Source organism: Megascapheus bottae, chromosome 8 (assembly GCF_031878675.1).
Source record: "Megascapheus bottae isolate mThoBot1 chromosome 8, mThoBot2.hap1, whole genome shotgun sequence".
In the NCBI taxonomy this organism is placed as follows: domain Eukaryota; kingdom Metazoa; phylum Chordata; class Mammalia; order Rodentia; family Geomyidae; genus Megascapheus; species Megascapheus bottae.
In genome coordinates this window covers 58173118-58195362 of record NC_143516.1, presented here as the reverse complement: position 1 = coordinate 58195362, position 22245 = coordinate 58173118, and the positions used below count along the sequence as shown (strand labels likewise).

Sequence of the window (22245 nt, the reverse complement as noted above, 5' to 3'; positions counted from 1 at the left end):
TATACCCCATTTTCTTGATGCCACCTTCTCCTTCTCAGTAATCTTTTCCAACTGCTTATTTTGTTGGACTGTGAGTTAGCCTCTCTAAGAAATTATATTATTTAAGTCTTCTCTACCTTATATTTTAGTATAGTTGAATGTTATCCCTAAGTATTTACTTATTTACAAATTAGTTCAAGTTTCCACATGTAAGAGAAAACATACATCCTTTGTCACTCTGGACCTCACTTACTTCACTTAACATGATTCCTTTGCAAATGATGGAGTATCATTGTTTCTAATGGATTCTGTATGTATATCACATTTTCTTGGTCCCTTCATTCGTTGAAGGACATCTGAGATGATTCTATACCAAGATTCATTTTTATATGTTCAGAGTTCTAACACTTTTGCATTTTAATCATTTATTATCCCCAAGTAAAATACTTAGACCTATTCAACAGAACTTTTTAAAAACTTCCTTAAAATGAAACATTAAGATTTTTTGTTCAAAGATATATATCCCCAACTACTTACTTAGAAAAGGTAGCACTTTTGTGAAATCTTGACAATCTTAGAAATGGTTGAATTTTATTTACTTCAAGTTTCTTTTTGGTCTCTGCAGGACTCTCTATCATACTTTTGAAATACCAATCTCCAGCCTGACTCTTGGTTTAACAAATACTAGACTAAATAACCTCTGATTTCGTAATTCTGTGTCAATTTGCATAAAAGCCCTAAATTATATCTGACTGGCTATGTAGCAGAAAACAAACATCACAGGCAGACAGACAAACAGATGGATGGATGTACAGATGGATAGACAGACAGACAGACAAACAAAAGCATGGACAGCCGGACAGACAGCTGGTCGGATGGACAGACAGACAAACGGAAGGACGGACAGGGAGACAGACAGACAGATTGACAAACAGACGGAATGGCAGATGGATAGACAGATGCACGGATGGACTGAGACAGATGGACCAATAAACAGACCAATGGACGGACAGATGGACAGAAGTACAGACAGACAGACAGACAGACAGACAGACAGAGAGACAGAGAGATGGACAGAGTGACAGATGAATGGAAACAGACAGACAGATGGACGGATAGACAGACAGAAGCACAGATGGACAGATGGATGGACGGACAAACGGATAGACAGAAGCACAGATGGATGGACAGACGGACAGACAATTCAGAACCATACTTGCCACCACCTTGCTAATCTAGGCTCTTATTCTGCTCTGTAAGCCAGCTCCTGGAAGATAATTGCACACACGCGCACACGCGCGCACACACACACACACACACACACAGCATCTAAACTGAATACATTAGGAAATGATTTCATAATTTTATTTCGATGATGTTCATAATTTTATTTATATCTAACCTACTTTTATCTCTTTTTTCCTTTGTCCACTTCTCAATTTTATAACTTTTCACATTGCTTCCCATCTTTTGAAGCTCAAGGTCAGCAAATTGAAATGCTACAGATGGTTAACTTACAACTTGATACCTGAAGATTGTACGGTACTCTCTCAGGGCATCAAACGTCTTTAAAAATACAGCTGTAACCAACAGTCTCCCTCATTTGTCATAATCAGTAGAAACCTTGGGCTCTCCTAGCAGAGATTTACAATAGAACAAAATCTAGAGACATAAGGCCAAATAGTATGATACTAAATGTAAGGACCTTCAGGATAAGGAATCAAAAGCCATATAATGAATGACTGTTGTTCTTAATGTACTATGTTATCTCTCATCTCTTTTGCCATCCCTTGGTTATCTCATATTGTTACAATATTTCACCTTGTTATCTGATATATTTTACATGTGCTTAATTGGTTATTTGAAATTGGATAGGGAAGGGGGGAAATCAAGATAAGCGGGGGGAGGGTGGGAGGGAAATGGGGACCATGTCATGAGAAAGAGTATCAATGTTTGTGAAGTTATGCACCTTTTATCTGGTGAATATAATGTAACCCTTCTATTAATCACAATAAAAAAAATCCACTGTGATATTTGATTACACAGCTCTCTAAATACAGGAAAAATTACTGAATTTCATGATGTAAATGAATGAATTATATGTTAATAAATCTATTAAAAATTTAAAAAATACAGCTGTAAGCCTGGTGTGGTGGATCATGCCTATAATCCTAGATACTCAGGAGGCTGAGATATGAGGATTGCTGTTCAAAGCCACGTAGGGCATGGAAGGACAAGAGACTCTTATCTCCAATTGATCACAGAAGGGCGTTACTTGAGCTGAAGAACTCAATGACAGCTCCCAAGCCCAGAGTTCAAGCCTCATGACCAACCAGAAAAGTAAATAAATACAGATGAAGGGAAGGGGAAAATGGTTCAAAATTATTGTGTTGGTGCTGTGTTTGGTGAATATATCCCCATTACCTTGAAGCTCTAAACAGCAGTTAGCTATCAATTCTTCAAAAACCATTCTATGGTTAAGAGCAAAAGGCAAGTATCATGAGTATCATATGGCAACTGAGGAAACTGTGTGCACTGTTAGTGGGCATTGAAAGCTGACATGAATTAGCCTGTGAAGACTACCCTAGGGCCACCAGCCCCTGAACTCTTTTCAAGTTCTATCCTCATTCCTTAAAGACTTCCCCCGACAAATATTGACACAAGATTTTCAAAAATGTTTTCTTTCAAAATCATTTGTTTGGGGGATTCTGGGAAGTTGGCGGCAGTTCAGGGTGAGTCTTTCTGAGCTCTCACCAAGATACCAGTTTTAGCATTACAGTAGAAAGTTTATACCTAAAGAATGATTCTAAATAAGCACTAGTAGCACAGAGATCTCAGAGAGAAAAAAGTCGGGCAGCCTGCTTAAGAAGACAGTTTTGAGCCACCGTTTGTGCCATGGGCAGAGGAGGCTGCCTTTCCCCAGAGCAGCTGCACCAAGACAAAGGCACAGGCGCCCAAGTGCTCAGTGTCTCACTTACCTACAGCACAGACTTGCCAGCTACAGAGAGATGCAGACAAACAAGGGGTAGTATGAGTACCTCACTAAAAACATTGTCACTCCTGCTCGCAGAACAGCATTGGGAAGGTAGCCCCTCCCCAACCAGATGACAACAGCATCATATTGTTTACTGGCAAAGACTCTGCCAGACCAATGAGCAGATAACTGGAGCCTGAGAAGTGGTGTCAGCAGCACCATTTCTCCAAAGGGAAGAGGATTCAACCAGTGTCAGCATAGCCAGCCAATTGGTTCCCTGCCCTGGAGAGAGCAATTCCTCCCTGAGAAGGGTAGCTTTTCTCCCCCAGTAAACAAAGCCAGAGGTGACTTCATCCTGAGGCTCTCCAGGGAACTGGATAAAACAATAGTGGCCCCAGGCTGGACCACAGTGAGTTTGGAAGCACACCTGGAACTCCAGATAGAATACAACTCCATTCACATTCAAGCTACCCAAACAGTCAACTTTCTCCTGCAGGACACATAAAGCTCATCTCCCTGCCAGTAAATCAACCTGGGTGAGCAGTCACAAAGATCCCGAGTCTGTAAGCAGAACTTTTTCAGCCCAATCTAGCTAACTGATCAGAAAAACCAACTAAGCCAAAACACAGGAGATAAGAGACTTAAAAAAACTGAAGAAAATTTTTTTTTCTAATCATAACTTTTAAAAACGTTACTTTTTTTCATTTTCATTTTTACTTGTCTTTTTTTGACTATTTTTCTCCATCCTTTTTTTTTCTACTGTCATTGTGCTCATTCCTAGAAACATAGTAACAACAATTAGTAGTAGTCCTCCTTCATTGTGTAGAGTTGTTTCAAAGTATATTTTTACTGACTCAGTCCCTTGCTATTACTCTTTCAGTTTTTAATCTTAGTATTTCTTGTTTAAGAACTCATAATTATGAAATGAAATCATTGATTTCATTTATTTGTATTTTTTTTTCTTTTTGCCAGTCTTGGGGTTGGGCTCAGGGCCTGAGCACTGTCCTTGGACTTTCTCAAGGCTAGAGCTCTACCACTTGAGCCTCAGCACCACTTCCAGCTTTTTTCTATGTATGTGGTACCGAGGAATCGAACCCGGATATTCGTGCATGCTAGGCAAGCACTCTACCACTAGGCCAAACTCCCGGCCCCATTATTTGTATTCTTTATCTTTTTCTTTTATATATTCTTTTTATTTTTTTACTTTAATTTTTTAAAATTTTATTCATTTATTTTCCCTTTCAATCACTTTAGGTCACAATTATTTTGACTCTATTACTTTCCTTCATTACTATATTACTATTATACTCCTATATTACTCTTCTTTTATTTCCCTCTCTTGTCTTTCATAATATCTTTCTATCTCTGGTCCTTTGTTCCTTCTTCAATTTTCATAATGCATGGATCTACAATTGATAGTTGTTAGTTGATAGGTCCAGAGTGATTTAAATATCACAGACATTAGACTGTGAGTTTTTGGTTATAAAAAATGTGTTCAGTGGTTGTGTTGGATTTGTTTCTAAGTGCACAAAAGGAGAGAGAGAGTGAAAATACCAATCTAAAATTGTGAACCTCTATAGTCTGGGCAGCTATAGAGCACTAGGTTGGATATATATTAAAATTGTAATCTTGCGTGCTATTGGTCTTGCTCCCATTTTCAAATGGGCAGAACAAGATACTTAAGAAAAATGGCAAATCAAAGAATTGCCTCTCCTATTCAAATTAAATAGGCAATAGAGCAGTCAATGGGAAACCTAGAAGAAAATAATCTAAATGATCTACAAATGCAATTGGTAAACATGATCAATGAAAAGTTTGAAATTATAAAGGATATATATAAACATGAGGAAGCCAATCAAAGAATAATGAGGAATTCATAGAATCCAGAAACAAAATGCTGAATGGATTCCAACAAAAGCCCAATGACAGTAAGCCTCTGAGCTAAAGGACTTCAACGAGAGCAGTCAAATCAAATTCAAGGAGGTAAAGAAGTCTATAAGGATATAAATCAAGAGATGCAAGACATCAAAAATGACCAGTTAGAAGGAGGGGAGATGAAGAACAAAGTAGAAAGTATTGATGGCAAGTTAGACAATGCAGAAGAGAGAATCTCCAGAGCTGAAGATAACCTAGAAGTTACAGAGAAATACCAGAAAATGATTCAAACCAAGTCTATGAAATATGATAGATCTCTTCAGGAGCTCTAAGATACAATTAGGAAGCCTAATTTAAGGCTAATGGGTATTGAGAAGGGCCTGGAGAAGGAGGACAATGGAATTGGAAATATACTTCAGGGAATCATCTCAGAGAACAGAAGCACAGGCCTATCCAGATACAAGAAGCTTACAGAACCCCAAACAGACCTGATCAGAAAAGGACATTCCATTGCCACATTATAATCCATACAGGATAGTAGAGATGAAAGAAAGGATCTTAAAAGTAGCCAGACAGAAGAGAACAATCGCCTACAAAGGAAAAGCAATCAGAATAACCACAGATTTCTCAGCAGAGACTGTGCAAGCAAGAAGAGATTGGATGTGTGTCATGTCCTAAAACAAGTAACTACCAACCAAGAAAACTATACCCAGCTAAGTTCTCATTCATAGCTGAGGGAACAATAAAAGCCTTCCATAGCAAGGAAAAGTTGAAACATTATATAGAGAACAAGCCAGCAATACAAAAAATTCTCAAAGACATTGAAAATCAACACAAACATGTTACTGACAGAAACATGAGCCTCAAGTGGCAGAGTTCTAGCCATGAGAAATCACAATGATAATACTCAGGCCCTGAGTTCAAGCCCAGGTATGGAAAAAAAAGGCAGGAACTAGTAAATATTTTTCAGTTCTAACTCTCAGTATCAATGGACTTAACTCTCCAATTAAACAGCATTGACTGTCTAGATGGATCAAAAAGCAAGATCCATCTTTCTGCTGTCTTCAAGAGACACATCTTGCCCCCCCCCAAAAACAAATATATTTTGAGAGTGAGAGGTTGGAATAAAATCTATCAAGCTAACTGCCTCCATAAACAGTTTGGAGTTTCTATCCTCATATCAGATAAAATAGACTTCAAACCAAAATTAGTGAGAAGAGACAAAGAAGGTTATTACATACTTCTAAAGAGAAGTTTATATCCAGGAGGATATAAACATCCTAAATAGCTACACACCTACTGTCAGAGCACCCAATTTCATCAAGAAAACTTTACTTAAACTAAAACCACACACAGATCCAAACACAATGATTGCTGACCGGTCACCTCTGGATAGAACCAACAGACAAAAACTCAACAGAGAAACCTCAGAATTGAACAACTGTATAGATCAAATAAACCTAACAGACATCTACAGATTATTCCACCCAGCAATACCGGAGTACACCTTTTTTTCAGCAGCACAGAGAACATTTTCTAAAATAGACCACATTTTAGGGCATAAAGAAAACCTGTGCAGATTCAGAAACACTAAAATTATTCCCTGCATTCTCTCAAATCAAAAACAGCATCAAATTGGAAGTGAATACAAATCACAACCAAGGAAAACTCTGTAAATCATGGAGATTGAAAAACACATTGTCGAATCACCAGTGGATCACTGAGATCAGAACAAAAATTCAACAGTTTATGGAATTTAACAAAAAGAAACACACAAAATCCCAGCACCTTTGGGACAGAGGAAAGGCAGTACTCAGAGGAAAATTGATAGCTCTGAGGGACTACATTAACAAATTTGAAAAATCTCAAATCAACAATTAATGATGTATCTTAAGCTCTTGGAAAAAGTACAACAAACCAATCCCAATTCCAGTAGAAAGAAGCAAATTATTAAAATCAAAGCAGAATTAAATGAATTAGAGTCCAAAAAAACTATAGAAAGAATCAACAAAACAAGGAGTTGTATCTTTGAAAAAATTAACAGAATTGACAGACCCTTAGCAAATCTTACCAAAAAAAAGAAGGGAGCACACCCAAATAAACAAAAGCAAGGACAAGAATGGAAATATCATGACAGAAATTACCAAGAACCGGAACATAATAAGGGAATATTTTTCAAACCTTTATGCCAACAAATTTGAGAATCTAGAAGAGATGGATGAATTTCTAGCCAATATTAACATAACCAAACTGAACCAAGAATATCTAATCTAACTAAATAGACCTATTTCAAGTACTGAAATATAAATGGCAATAAGAGACCTCCCATCCAAGAAAAGCCCAGGAACTTATGGATTCACAGCTGAATTCTATAAGGCCTTCAACGCAGAGCTCACACCAATACTCTTCAAATTCTTCAGTGAAATTGAAAACAAAGGCTATTTGCCAAACTGATTCTATACAGCCATCATAACCCTCATCCAAAAACCAGACAAGGACTCATCAAATAAAGAGAACCATAGACCCATTTCTTTGATGAATATTGATGCAAAACTTCTCAACAAAATACTGGCCAACCATCTTCAGCAACTCATCAAAAAATTATATATTATGATCAAACAGGATTCTCATCAGACATGCAAAGCTGGTTCAATATGCACAAATCAATAAATATAACTCATCACATCAACAGGAGCAAGGACAAGAATCACATGATTATCTCAATAGATGCAGAAAAGGCATTTGACAAGATCCAATATACCTTTATGCTAAAAATTCTAGAGAAACTATGAATCCATGAAACATTTCTTAGCATAATAAAGGTTGTATATGATAAACCTAAAGCTATCATTATACTTAATGGTGAAAAGCTAAAGCCATTTCCTCTAAAACTAGAAATGAGACAAGGATAACACTTTCTCCACTTCTCTGGAGTAGTGGCAAGAGAAATAAGGTGAGAAGTAAGGAAAAAGGGGATCCAAAAAGGGAAAGAGAAAGTGAAACTTTCTTTGCAGATGACATGATTTGGTATTTAAAGAACCCTATAGATTCCACTCCCAAGTTGCCTGAGCTGATTCGAAGCTTCGGCAAGGTAACAGGGTAAAAATTAACCCTCAAAAATCAACTCCGGGGCCAGGAGTTTGGCCTAGTGGTAGAGTGCTTGCCTAGTATGCACTAAGACCCGGTTTGATTCCTTGGAGTGGTGCTGAGGCTCAAGTAGTAGAGCTCTAGCCCGCAAGGACAGTACTCAGGCCCTGGACTAGCAAAAAACCAAAAAACAAAAAAAAAACCTTGCTTTCCTATATGCTAACAATGAGAGGAACGAGGTAACAATCAGGAAACCAACTCCATTTGCAATAGCCTCAAAGAAAGTAAAGTATTTAGGAATTACCTTAACTAGGAATGTAAAGGACCTTTTTGACAAAAACTTTAAAAACGTAAAAAAGGAAATTAAATCAGAACAAAGGAAATGGAAAACCTCCCATTCTCCTGGATTGGAAGAAATAATATTGTGAAAATGGCAGAGTTGCCAAGGGCTATCTACAAACTCAATGCAATAACCATCAATATCCCAATTTCATTCTTAAGGAAATAGAAGAAGCAATCCAAAATTTCATATAGAATAATAAAAGACCCCATATAGCAAAAACAATTCTTAGCAGGAAGAACAGTGCAGGAGGAATTTCAATACCAAACATTAGACTCTATTACAGAGCTATAGTAACCAAAACAGCTTGGTACTGGCACAAGAACAGGCCTGAGGACTAATGGAATAGAACTTAAGACCCAGAAATCAACCCACAGACCTATGGCCACCTAATCTTTGATAAGGGAGCCAAAAGAATAGAATGGAAGACAGCCAGTCTCTTAACAAGTGCTGGCAGAACTGGTTAAGTACCTGCTAAAGTTAGATCCTTCTATGTCACCGTGTACCAGGATTAGCTCCAAATGGATCAAAGACCTCAAGGTAAAAGCAGATACACTGAAAACATTACAAGAAGGAATAGGAGATACACTAGACCTCCTTGGCACAATCTTAATAAAGACCCAGAAAGAAACATAACAAATCAAAGAAAGTTTGAATAAGTAGGACGGTATTAAACTGCAGAGCTTCTGTATGACAAAAGATATAGCTAGAAAACTAGGAAGTCCACAGAGAGGGAGAAGATCTTTACTAACCATACATAAACAAAGGCCTCATATCTAAAATATATCAACAGCTCAAAAAATTGAATCACTCCAAAACTAACTTCCAAAGAAACAACAATACTGTTAATAGATGGGCCAAAGACTTAAAGAGGGTCTTCTCTGAAGAAGAAATAAGAATGGCCTATAGACACATGAAGAAATGCTTAACATCTCCGGCCATAAAAGAAATGCAAATCAAAACAACTCTAAGATTCCACCTCACTCCAGTTAGAATGGCCAGGATCAAGAATTTGAATAACAACAGATGCTGGCAGGGATGGGTCCAGGAAGAATCACTACTACACTGTTGGAGGGAGTGCAAACTAGTTCAACCAATATGGAAAGCAGTATGGCATTTCCTCAAAAGACTAAACATAGAGCTCCCCTATGACCTGGTAATTCCACTCCTTGGCATTTACCCATATGTCCAGTACAATGATGCTCACTGCAGCTCTATTCACCATAGTGAAGATATGGAACCAAACAAGATGCCCCTCAGTAGATGATTGGATCAGGAAGATGTATTACTTATACACAATGGAATTCTACACGGCCATCAGAAAGAATGAATCACCCATTCTCTAAGGAAATGGAAAGACTTGGAAAAAATCATATTAAGTGCAGTAAAAATTCAGAAATATCAGAGATTGAAATAAGATGTACTATACGTAAAATTAATAAATCAAAAAGCTGGTTCCTTGAAAGAGTCAACAAAATTCACAGACATCCTCAAAAAAGTGAGAGGGGAGACTCAAATAAGATTAGAGATAATAAAGGAACAATCACGATTTACATCCAAGAAATTCAGTCCATTATGAATAAGTACTTCCAGGGCTTATTCTCAAAGAAACAGGAAAATTTAGTAGAAATGGATGATTTCCTCTATAAATACAGGCTATCCACATTGAACCAAGAAGAGATAAGCCAACTGAACAACCCAATTTCACACAATGAGATATCGGATGCAATCAATGACATGCTAACCAAAAAGAGCTCAGGTCCAGACAGTTTCAATACGGAATTCTACAAGACTTGTAAAGGTGAATTAATACTTATGCTCTTGAAACTCTTCTGAGAAATAGAAGCAGAAGGAGCCATCCAAACTCATTTTATGAAGCACATGTCACACTCATCCCCAAACCAGGGAAAGACCTAACAAAAAAAGAGAACTACAGACCTAGGTTTATAATGAACACAGATGCAAAGCTCCTCAATAAAATACTAGCCAACAGAATTCAAAAAATTTTAAAAATTATACACTATGATCAAGTAGGCTTCATCCCACAGATACAAGGTTGGTTTAACATTCGCAAATCAATCAATGTAATACATCACAACAATACAGCTAAGGATAACAATCATATGAAAATTTCTATGGATGCTGAGAAAACATTTGACAAAATAAAACATCTATTCATGTTGAAAGCACTAGAAAAAATAGGCATAAGAGGTACATTCATTAAAATAAAGCCGGGTATGACAAACCTACAGCCAATATTATACTAAATGGAGAAAGACTAGAACGATTTACCTTAAAATCAGGAACTAGACAGGGATGTCCACTCTCTCCACTTCTCGTCAATATAGTGCTGGAACCCTTAGCCAGAGCAATAAGGCAAGAGAAGGACATCAAAGAGATCCACACAGTGAAAGAAGAAATCAAACTGTCCTGATTTGCAGATGGCATGATCCTATACCCGAATGACCTAATAAACTCCATTCCCAAACTCCTAGAACTAATAAACCATTTTTGCAAAGTGGCAGGATACAAAATCAACCTTCAAAATGCAGTAGCCTTTCTATATGCCAACAATACACAAACAGAAGGAAAAAGCAAGAAAATGATCCCATTCGCAATAGCCCCCAAAAGAATAAAATACTTAGGAATATAGTTAACCAAAGATGTAAAAGAATTATTTAATGAAAACTACAAAAGCCTAACGAAAGAAATTAAAGAGGATACCAGGAAATGGAAAGATATCCCATGCTCATGGCTAGGGAGAATCAATATATTGAAAAAGGCCATACTGCCAAAATTGGCATACAAATTCAATGCAATCCCCATCAAAATCCCAAAGACATTCTTTACTGCAATAGACGGTGTAATCCAAAGGTTCATATGGAACAACAAAAGACCTAGAATAGCCAAAATAATTTTTGCTAAAAGAACAATGCAGGTGGTATTACAATACCAGACTTCAAACTCTACTATAGAGCCATAACAAAACAGCATGGTTTTAGCACAAAAAGAGTCCAGAATATCAGTGGAACAGAATAGAAACAAAACCACATAGGTCAACTTATTTTTGACAAAAGAACCAGAGATATTCAGTGGAACAAACAAAGCCTATTCAATTATTGGTGGTGGGAAAACTGGGCAGCCACATGCAGAAAACTAAAACTTGATCCCAGCCTATCGCCATGCACAAGAATTAACTCAAAATCAATCAAAGATCTCAATGTGAGACCTGAAACCTTTAAACTGCTACATGATAGAGTTGGAGAGAGACTGGAACTCATAGGCACAGTCAAAAACTTCCTTAACAGAGTCCCAGGGTCACAACAGATTGGAGAGAGACTTGACAAATGGGACTACCTAAAAATAGTTTCTGCACAGATAAAAGCATAGCTACTAAAGTAGAAAGATTGCCAATCAACTAGGAAAAGATATTTACCAATAAAACATCAGACAAATACTTAATATGCAATATCTACAGAGAACTCAAGAAACTAACCCCCTCCCAAACCCAAAAAACCAATCACTAAATGAGCAAGGGAACAAAAGAAAGACATATCAAAAGAAGAGGTAAAAATGGCAAAGAAACATATGAGAAAATGCTCATCATCCATGGTCATAAAGGAAATGCAAATAAAAACAACTCTAAGATACCCCACTTTACCCCAATTAGAATGGTCAATGTTCTGAACTCAGACAATGACAAATGCTGGCGGGGTGTGGAGAAAGAGGAACCCTACTGAACTGCTGTTAGGAATGTAAACTAGTTCAGCCACTCTGAATGGCATCTATCCTGAGCATCATAACCCAGGGTATGATAAGGACACCTGCTCAGCCATGTTCATCTGTATACTATTCACAATAGCCAAGAGATGGAAACAACCCAGATGCCCTAATGCAGGTGAACAGATACAAAAAAAAGTGGTATATATTTTTAATATATAATGTGGTATACATTTTTATCTTGCCAACAGACAAGATAAAATAATGGCATTTGCTCGGAAGTGGATGAATTTAGAGCGAATCATGTTGAGTGAGATAGGTCAAGACCAAAGGAACAAAGGGCATATGATATCCTTAATATGTAGATATTAAATCCAAACAGTACAAGAGCATGACTCAATATTTGGGTACCCAAGGTTATGGACATGGTCTTGGAGATATAAACATAACTACATAGACATAAAATAGATGATGGGCTGTATACTCTATAGACATAATGTTATATACATTGATATATATCTATAACATACAAACCCTCAGCTTTATTTTAATTATGTTCTAAAATCTATGTGCCAGTGATTGTATATAGAGAATCCCTTCTTGAATACTTGTTTGTTAAACGTGACATGTAAATAAAATCTTTCAAAAAAATAAAAAAGAAATTTAAAAAAATCTAATAAGAACAGATGGTGGCAACGATGTAGCCAGGAGGGATGGTCAATGCACTGTTGGTGGAAGTGTAAACTCGTTCAACCATTAGGGAAAGACTAAACATCGAGCACCCCCCCTCCCCACGACCCAGCAATTCACTCCTTGGCATTTACCCAAATACCCAGAAACAAGGACATACTACTAGCACAACGAGGTTCACTGCAGCATTATTTACCATAGGGAAGATAAGAAACCAACTCAGATGCCCCTCAGTAGATGACTGGACCAAGAAGATATAGTACTTATACACAATGGGATTCTATGCTGCCATTAGAAAGAATGGCATCGCCCCATTTGTAAGGAAATGGAAAGACTTGGAAAAAAATCATATTAAGTAAAGTAAGCCAGACCTAAAGGGACATAGGCTCAATGCTTTCCTTCATTTGTAATTAGTACACACCTAAGACTCTTCTAGCAGAGGATTAAAATAGCTCAAAACCCAGGTACATAAGGCCATATCGGATGAGGCTAAATAAAAGTATCTCTAGGGAGGCAGAAGATGGCGCCGAGACAATAGGGACGCTGCCTAGCTCTCTCCCACAAAAAGAGAACCAGGGAGTCCCACGAGCCAACTACCTTAAGAAATCCACAACAACAAACTCAAGAAGCAACGGAGAAGGACTCAAAATGGAAAAGAAATCCAGATAAAGCTCACATCCAACTTTCTCAAAAAATTCGGAACGCGAGGACCCCTCCCCCACCCCTAGCCACCGGCTCCAAGACGCAAAAAGCCGCGGCTGAGGGCGCCAGGCCGGGCAGCCCCTACCGCTGCAGAAACCAGCATAGGACCCGGGCCAGCGAGCCACAGAAGCAGCGGAACCCAGGCACGGAACCAGAACAGCAAGCAGCGGAACCCAAACGCAGAACACAGGCAGCGGCGGAGATCCAAGGGGAGTGAAGGATTCTCCAATACCGTGCAGCACCCACAGAAAACGCAGAGGAGTGAGTAGCCCAGCGGGTCCCCAAACCCATCGGGAAAGCAGAGCTGGTGCCAAGCTATAGAACTTAACTCAGACCCCTCCACCCTGCCCGAGAAAGACTGGCAGGAGCAGGGGGGCAAGGAATTTAGAATCCTGTCCCTTCCCTCAACAGCCCACTCCCCCAGGCCATTGACTGGAGACTCACAGGCGGGCAGACGCTAAGACCCAGCACCCCACCAAAGAGGGCGGAGCTGTCCCTGTGAGCACCCACCCAACAGGACCCTCTCCCAGGCCTTTGTCCTGAGACTGACAAGCAGGCGGGCACAAAAACCCAGCACCCCACCAAAGGGGGCGGAGCTGTCCCTGCTAGCATCTGCCCAACAGGATCCTGTCCCAGGCCTTTGTCCGGAGAGTGACAGGCAGGCAAGCACAAAAACCCAGCACCCCACCAAAGGGGGCGGAGGTGTCCCTGCTGGCACCCGCCCAAAAGGATCCTCTCCCAGGCCTTAGACTGGAGATTGACAGGCGGGCTAGCACAAAAACCCAGCACCCCACCAAAGGGGGCGTGGGTGTCCCAGCTCACACGCCCAACAGGTTCTTCTCCCAGGCCACTGGGTCTGGAGAGTGGGGGGCGCTGAGACCTTGCCTTACAACAGCAGGTGGGGTCTGTGGGAGTCTGGGAACCAGCAACTGTCCCACTCAAATCTTGAGCCAGGCACCCTCCCGCTGGGAATCCTGAGCAAGACAGCACCAAGGGGCCCCACATATTCACAGACTCTGGCCAGAGCAGTGGAAACACAGCAGGGAACTGAAGGGCAGACCAGTAGCCAAGCTTGCCTTCTGAGAACCAGAAAGGCGTGGCTCAGCCCTTGGAGTCCACATCCTCAGCTGGGCCCCGCCCCTGGGAACAGAGAAGACACCAGCTGGCCTACCTGAGAGTCCCTGGAAACTCCCAAACTCCAGACCCTTGGCCAGGGTCCGCCCCTGGAAGCAGCGCAGGAAAACCAACCATCTGCCCAGCCCGATGAGACTGAAGCATACAGACCCATCCCACCGCCCACTGTGAGGCCACTGGTTGGGCTGAGAGCTAGTCATACAGGGGCACACAGCCTCCAAGAACAGGCTGAACACCTGCAAAAACTGCAAACTCTGACCTAGTCAGCAGAGGAATCAATTTGGCTGAGAACCACCAGTCCCAATTCAAGTAAAGACCGCCACCTACCGACCACAGAGCGAACTACAACAAGACTTCTCGATGCCTAGAAGAGCACAAAGACCAACAACTGCCAAACCAGACTGATATATCCAGCAAAACTAGCATTTACATTTGAAGGAGAAACAAGAATATTTCATTCCAAAGAGAAGCTTTATGAATACATGCACACTAAACCAGCATTACAAAAAATATTAATTAATCGAGAACAAATTGTAGAACATCAAGAACCCTTATCAAGAAGTGAATATCTATAATTCACTAAACACAAAAGGGGGAAAAAAAGAAACTTAGAAGTAAAAATAAATAATGACAATGGACACTGACCACTTCTCTATAATTTCCCTAAATGTGAATGGGCTGAACAATCCAATTAAAAGACACAGAGCAGCAGACTGGATTAAGAAACACCATATGTTGCCTCCAAGAGACCCACCTCACTGCCAAAGACAGAAACAAATTCCAAGTGAAAGGATGGAAACGAATTTTCCCCTCCAATGCACCAAGCAAAAAAGCAGGTCTTAATCTTCGATAAAATTAACTTCTCAGTAAAATCAGTACATAAAGATAAAGATGGCCATTACATATTAGTAAAGGGTACAATCCATGCCCATAATATTACAGTTATAAACATTTATTCCCCCAACACGGGAATACCCAAATTCGTCAAACAAACTCTCTTAGAATTACAGAACAAGATAGACTCAAACACAATCACAGTGGGAGACCTCAATACACTACTCTCAACAAATGACAGGTCAACTCAACAAAAGTTAAGCAAAGATACCATTGACTCGAATGACACCATAGCCCAGCTGGGCTTAACAGATATACACAGAGTCTTCCACCCAAGGGCGAAACTCTTTACATTTTTCTCAGCAGCACATGGAACACACTCCAAAATAGATCATATAATAGTTCATACAGAAAACTTAAGCAGATACAAGAGGACTGATATAATCCCATGCATTCTATTAGACCACAGTGGAGTCAGACTAATTGTAAACAATGCAGTCAAAATCAAAAAGCATTCAATCATTTGGAAACTGAGCAACACAGTTCTGAATAAATCCTGGGTAACAGATCAGATCAGAAATGAAATTAAAAACTTCCTTGAATGTAATGACAATCAAGAAACATCACAAAGGAACTTATGGGACACAGCAAAGGCAGTTCTAAGAGGCAAATTTATTGTACTAGGAGCCCATATTAAAAAGACAGAAGAAGAGCATGTAAATAACCTAAAAAAAAAAAAAACTGAAACACCTAGAGGAGCAAGAAAAAGTTAACTCTAAAACAACTAGAAGGACAGAAATAACAAAAATAAAATCAGAAATATCAGAGATTGAAATAAGATCTACTATACAAAAAATTGATAAATCAAAAAGTTGGTTCTTTGAAAGAGTCAACAAAATAGACAGACCGCTGGCAAGATTAATCAAAAAAAGGAAAGGGGAGACTCAAATAAACAAGATTAGAGACCCCACGGGAACAATTACAACTGATTCCCAAGAAATTCAGTCCATAATGAATAGGTACTACCAGGACCTATACTCAAAGAAACAAGAAAATCTAGTAGAAATGGATGATTTCTTAAATAAATATAGGCTACCCACACTGAACAACGATGAGGTAAACAAATTGAACAAACCAATCTCTTACAACGAAATTGTGGCAGCAATCAGGGAAATGCCAACCAAAAAGAGCCCAGGTCCGGATGGCTTCACTGCGGAATTCTACAAGACATTTAAAGATGAAATAACACCTATACTCTTGAAACTCTTCCAAGAAATAGAAACAGAAGGGGCAATACCAAACTCATTTTATGAAGCTAATATTACTCTCATCCCCAAACCAGGGAAAGACCCAACAAAAAAAGAAAACTACAGACCTATCTCTCTAATGAACACAGGTGCAAAACTCCTCAATAAGATATTGGCCAACAGAATCCAGAAATAAATTTTAAAAATCATACACTATGATCAAGTAGGCTTCATCCCATAGATGCATGGCTTGTTTAACATTCGCAAATCAATCAATGTAATACATCACATCAACAGACCTAAGGATAAGAATCATATGATAATTTCTCTGGATGCAGAGAAGGCATTTGACAAAATACAACATCCATTCATGTTGAAAACAACAGAGAAAACAGGAATAAGAGGTACAGTCCTCAAAATAGTGAAAGCCATGTGTGAAAAACCTACAGCCAGTATTATACTAAATGGTGAAAGACTGGAACCATTCACCTTAAAATCAGGAACTAGAGAGGGATGCCCACTCTCTCCACTTCTCTTCAATATAGTGCTCGAACCCTTAGCCAGAGCAATAAGGCAAGAAAAGGACATCAAAGGGATCCACATAGGGAAAGAAGAAATTAAACTATCCCTATTCGCAGATGACATGATCCTCTACTTGAGTGATCCAACAAACTCCACTCTCAAACTTCTAGAATTAATAAACTACTTTAGCAAAGTGGCAGGATACAAAATTAACCTTCAGAAGTCAGTAGCCTTCTTATACACCAACAATACACAAACAGAAGGCCAAATCAAGAAAATGATCCCATTCGCAATAGCCCCCAAAAGAATAAAATACTTAGGAATATATTTCACCAAAGATGTAAAGGAATTATTCAGTGAAAACTATAAAAGCCTAACGAAAGAAGTTAAAGAGGACACTAGGAAATGGAAAGACATCCCACGCTCATGGCTAGGGAGAATCAACATAGTGAAAATGGCTATACTACAAAATTGATCTACAAATTCAATGCAATCCCCATCAAAATCCCAAAGACATTCTTTACGGAAAGAAGAGGAAGAAAAGTCTTATTTTTCAAACATCAAAACAAATTAATTTTCTGTAAAAATGATAAGGTATAATGAAATTGAGGTGATTCTTATGGGAATGACAGGCTCTGGTACAGTTTGGGATAGTGAGAATAGTTACTTGCAGCACCCTGACCTTTTCAGCAGGAAGTGACACCTATTGAAGATATTCAATTTCTGTAGCTCTGAAAATATTCTTTTCTTTTATTTTTTGCTGGTCCTGATGTTTCAATTCAGGGCCCGAGTGCTGTCCTTGTGCCTCTCAAGGATAGTGCTCTATGCTTGAACCACAACACCACTTTTAAAGTAACAGTTTTTCTAACAACACTAACAATACATTGCTGAGTTTTGAGATGTCGAGGAGAAAAATCCCATAGCATGATAATACTACAAAACAGCGTCTAATAAGGCAAAGTTGCATACATCATGGGACACTAAGAAAACAAAACAACAAGCAATATTCCAAGAGCCAAAGTAATAAACAAAATACAGTGCTACAAACAATCCAACAAAGAAGGGAGGAGACAAAAACAACACCAAAGTAAGTACCAATACTGTCAATGAATTCAAGTACATGTTTGCCTACATACACACAGACACACAGACACACACACACCATTAAAAGCAAACACAAAGCTTAATCTCTTGTTTTTTGTTTTGTTTTTCTAACTGGCTCATGTACTCTCTGTGATGGAAAAGCAAATTCTTATCTAATAATTTCTCATTAGTCAGATTATGACAAAAGCAACCTCTTTCAATCTTCCCAGGGCTCTTTCCAACATAACAGTTTTTTTCTTTATTATTTTCTCTAGGATACAAAAACAAGCCACTAACGCAGCCATGTTCACTGCGCACTCTTCACCACATACAAGTATGGAGTCAGCCTAGATGCTCCTCTATGGATGAACAGACCAAGAAAATGTAGTATATATACACAATGGAATTTTATTTATCCATTAGAAAGAATGATATTGCATCATTTGCAAAGAAATGAAAGGATTTGAAATAATTATGTTAAGTGACATATGAAGTCAGGTCGGGAGACAAAAGTTCTTGCTTGCTCTCATATGTGCAAGCCATGAGTTTATAAATACATCAATATTTTAAGAAGCATACAAGTTACACAAATATCTTAGCTGTGTCCTTATTTCAAAATGATACTATTTTTCATGTATGACAAAATTTGAAAACCAATGAAATTACCTGGCGGTTTTTCATGCTTCAATTCACTCTCATGTTCCTCTTCAGCTTGCTTTATGGTAGCATGGTAACTGGAAAAATAATTCAGTTATGATGTATTGCAACACACTAATAACAGATTCTCATATAACCATTTAATATTTTTATAAAAATCTTCCCAAACTGTATCTTCTCAAATACTTTGTCCTACCAAAAGCTAAATATCAGAGGTATACAAAAATGATTTGAAGATGAAGGATCATCAGTTTATGACATTGTACTGCACAAGTAACCAATGGAAAACACCAATTTTCTCAAATTTATATGTACTTATATACATGGTGTGTGCATCCACATGTACACACATAACCTCAATCAGTTTTTTCAACTAAATTAAGAACTGACCAGCAGTTACTTGAAGTGAGTGATGTCTGCACAGAGGACAGGAAACACTGCCCAGCTCAATATTTACATGGAAATGAAAAATGAGTAGGAGCTGAAAACTCATCAAGGGGCACACACATGGGCATGTTTTAATTGTATAGGAAATAGCAGTCATACACTACTTTCTTTCAAACCCAGGTACCTTTCTCAGTCCCTTAACTCTGTCTTTAATGAGATATTCGCACCCTGAGGAACTGGAAGACTCTGATGACAAGAAGAGTAGACAGCATTTAATGCTGTGGACTTCAGGCTATGCTGCACACCAACTGGCCTATTATAAACAGAAATATCCAAATTTAACAATATGTTCAGAAGTAAAGAAAAATTAAGGACTAATACAAAGATGCAAAAAAAATGTGATCAACAAGGGTATGCATGATTAAATTGTGGTGTATTTGTTGGGAGAATCAACTGCTTCAGTCCTCACATAGCTTTCATTGGATATGCCAATGATACCAGCCCTGAATATTCTTCACCAAGGCCATTCGCATAATTTGTAGCAAATAAATATGAGATATGAGGTACTCTTTCCTCCAAAAGAGCAGGTTTATTTCTATTTACAGTAAAAGTGACAGATTTCCCAACCTCACTGTTTCTTTCCTATAAAGCAGAAATTCACGTGGGATCCTGTTTGCTTTCGTAGTAACGCAGATGTATGGTACACCAATGAAAACACATAGGACTCAGAATTGCTTTTGTTGTAAATAGGCCCCTTGTTCCTGAGGAAACTCCTATTCCTTGTTTACATCCACAAAAATGGAAGTTTACCCTGGTCACTGGCAAGTAGTAAAATGTTTCAGATCCCATGCAGTCTGTGCTAGTAAATAGGTACTGCTTTTTCTGTCTGTAGGAAGTTAATAATCTTGATCTAGGCACTCAATAATCAGAAGTTATACTTCTCTTTGTACTTGTATTATCAAAATCCAATAAAATCACAGTCTGATTTCCATTTGTAACAAAAAAATAACTCTTATATTACACTGAGGAAATAGAAGACATCAGGTTTCACTAAATTCATGAAAATGCCAATGGCTACTGATTTCAAGAGAGGACCAACTCAATTGACTAGTAGGATTTCAGAGTGAATAAAGTTCCCTACAACCAACAGAGTCAATCAAACACAGAGGTAAGACATATGCCAAACTTGTGTTTGTTTCCTGTTTGCTACTTCCTTTTCCTTTATCTTTGATTTCAGAACAGTAACCTGGATTCTTATTGGACTTTATTTGCAGAAAACCACTAATCAGCTTCTTTCCTAGAATTATCCCATTATATAATCAGTTTCAATAGTATCTTTGGTATAAAATTTCAGGTATCTGAAGGCAGAATGGATGTTTAACTTGAACTCAACATATTCTGCCTACACAAGAAAACTCCCTGATTAAAATAATAAACACAGAATAGAGTACAAAAATAAGACTTCATCTTTAGTTGCTTTCATTGCTTACCTACTCGAGTCCATGCAAATATTAAAATTCCAAAATACAGAGTAACACAAAATGAGTCAATAAGTTTATATTGTATTTTCATTACCTGTGTAAGGCGTTCAATTGTGTAGAGTCATTAGAATCCAACTCCTTATTTAGTCTTGAATAATCAATGGAAGAAGTTAAGCCTTTCTCAAGTCTGGCAAAAAATTGCTCTTTCTCCTCTTGTTCTTCTAATGTGTCCAATCCCAATTCAAGAATGCTGTGATGGAGCTCAGAAACTACTGCTTCTAAAGAGAAAGCACAAACACACTTCATTAATATTTGGAATTATGATCCAATTAAATGGTACATTTATTGACCTCCTACCATAAATTTTTTGTTAAGGAATTTATTAACATTGATTTTTACATCATATTTCAAATGACGTGTTTAACGAACAAGTATTCAAGAAGGGAATCTCTATATACAATCACTGGCACTTAGATTTTAGAACATAATCAAAATTAGGCTGAGGGTTTGTATGTCATAGATACATATTAATCTATGTAATGAAACATTACGTCTATAGAGTGGTAAGATTTTATGTCTATGTAGTTGTGTTTATATTTCCAGTACCATGTCCATAGCATTGGGTATGCAACTTCTGAGTCCTCGCTCTTGTACTGTTTGGATCTAATAGCCACATATTAAGGATATTAATATTAATATTTGGAATTATAATCCAATTAAATGATACATTTATTGATCTCCTACCATAAATTTTTAAAAATTTAAAAATCTCTAGCCCACCAAATGGATTCAAAGACAAAACTGATACAATTGTCTGGAGTTTTAATTTTTAAATTCTAGGAAGATACATCTATATTGAGAGAGGAAGATGTATCTACATGCTTTTGTAAAGGCTCCAAGATGAGTTAAATTCTATAAAAATTGAGAAATAAGTATAGTAATTAAGAACTTATTGATCCACATTCTACACATTTCTTACCACTTGTTTCTAAGCTGTCAACACTTAATATAGAGGTCCCACTGCTCTTAAGAAGCTGAATGTTTCCAGAAGACTCCTCTCCTGTTTCCACAATGGGCTGTGAAGTCTTCTTCAACTTCAAGTAGCTTACATTTGTTCTAAGCACTCCTACGAATTTAATTGAGTTGGTTATTTATGTTCAGGGAACTGTTTATCACTGTGTCAACATAAAAATATTGTTACATTAATTTTGTGCACAAATAGCTACAATACATCCACTATAGGGAGTAAAAAGCTATCAGATCTACAATTCACAAAATGTAATTCTATTTGAGTGCAATGCCTCTTATTAAATAGAATATTTCAAATTTTTGCATAAGACCTCAGAAAAATGTGCTGAAGCCTAAGTACTTAATACAGTATCCCACATCACTTTTCTCCTGTCATACATAGATGTGCACAGCATGAACTAGTAGTAGAAAAAAAAAACACAGGAAAAATAGGTTCAGAGGTCAGACAAGATCTAGCACTATATTAACAAAAGTTAGTATAAATATTACACCAAATAAGTAGAT

At 38.0% G+C, this 22245-nt stretch overlaps 1 protein-coding gene across 1 annotated transcript in view; it reads right to left on the bottom strand.

Annotated features, from left to right (window-relative positions):
- The window catches only part of Cep162 (centrosomal protein 162), a 97414-nt gene that overhangs the window by 64714 nt on the left and 10455 nt on the right, over nucleotides 1-22245 (bottom strand). The window contains exons 4-6 of the mRNA XM_090338485.1: nucleotides 21692-21838; nucleotides 20807-20990; nucleotides 18854-18921 (exon numbers count right to left, since the gene is read on the bottom strand). Of these exons, the coding sequence (XP_090194611.1) occupies nucleotides 18854-18921; nucleotides 20807-20990; nucleotides 21692-21838 (399 nt within the window). The remainder of the gene's footprint in view (nucleotides 1-18853; nucleotides 18922-20806; nucleotides 20991-21691; nucleotides 21839-22245) is intronic.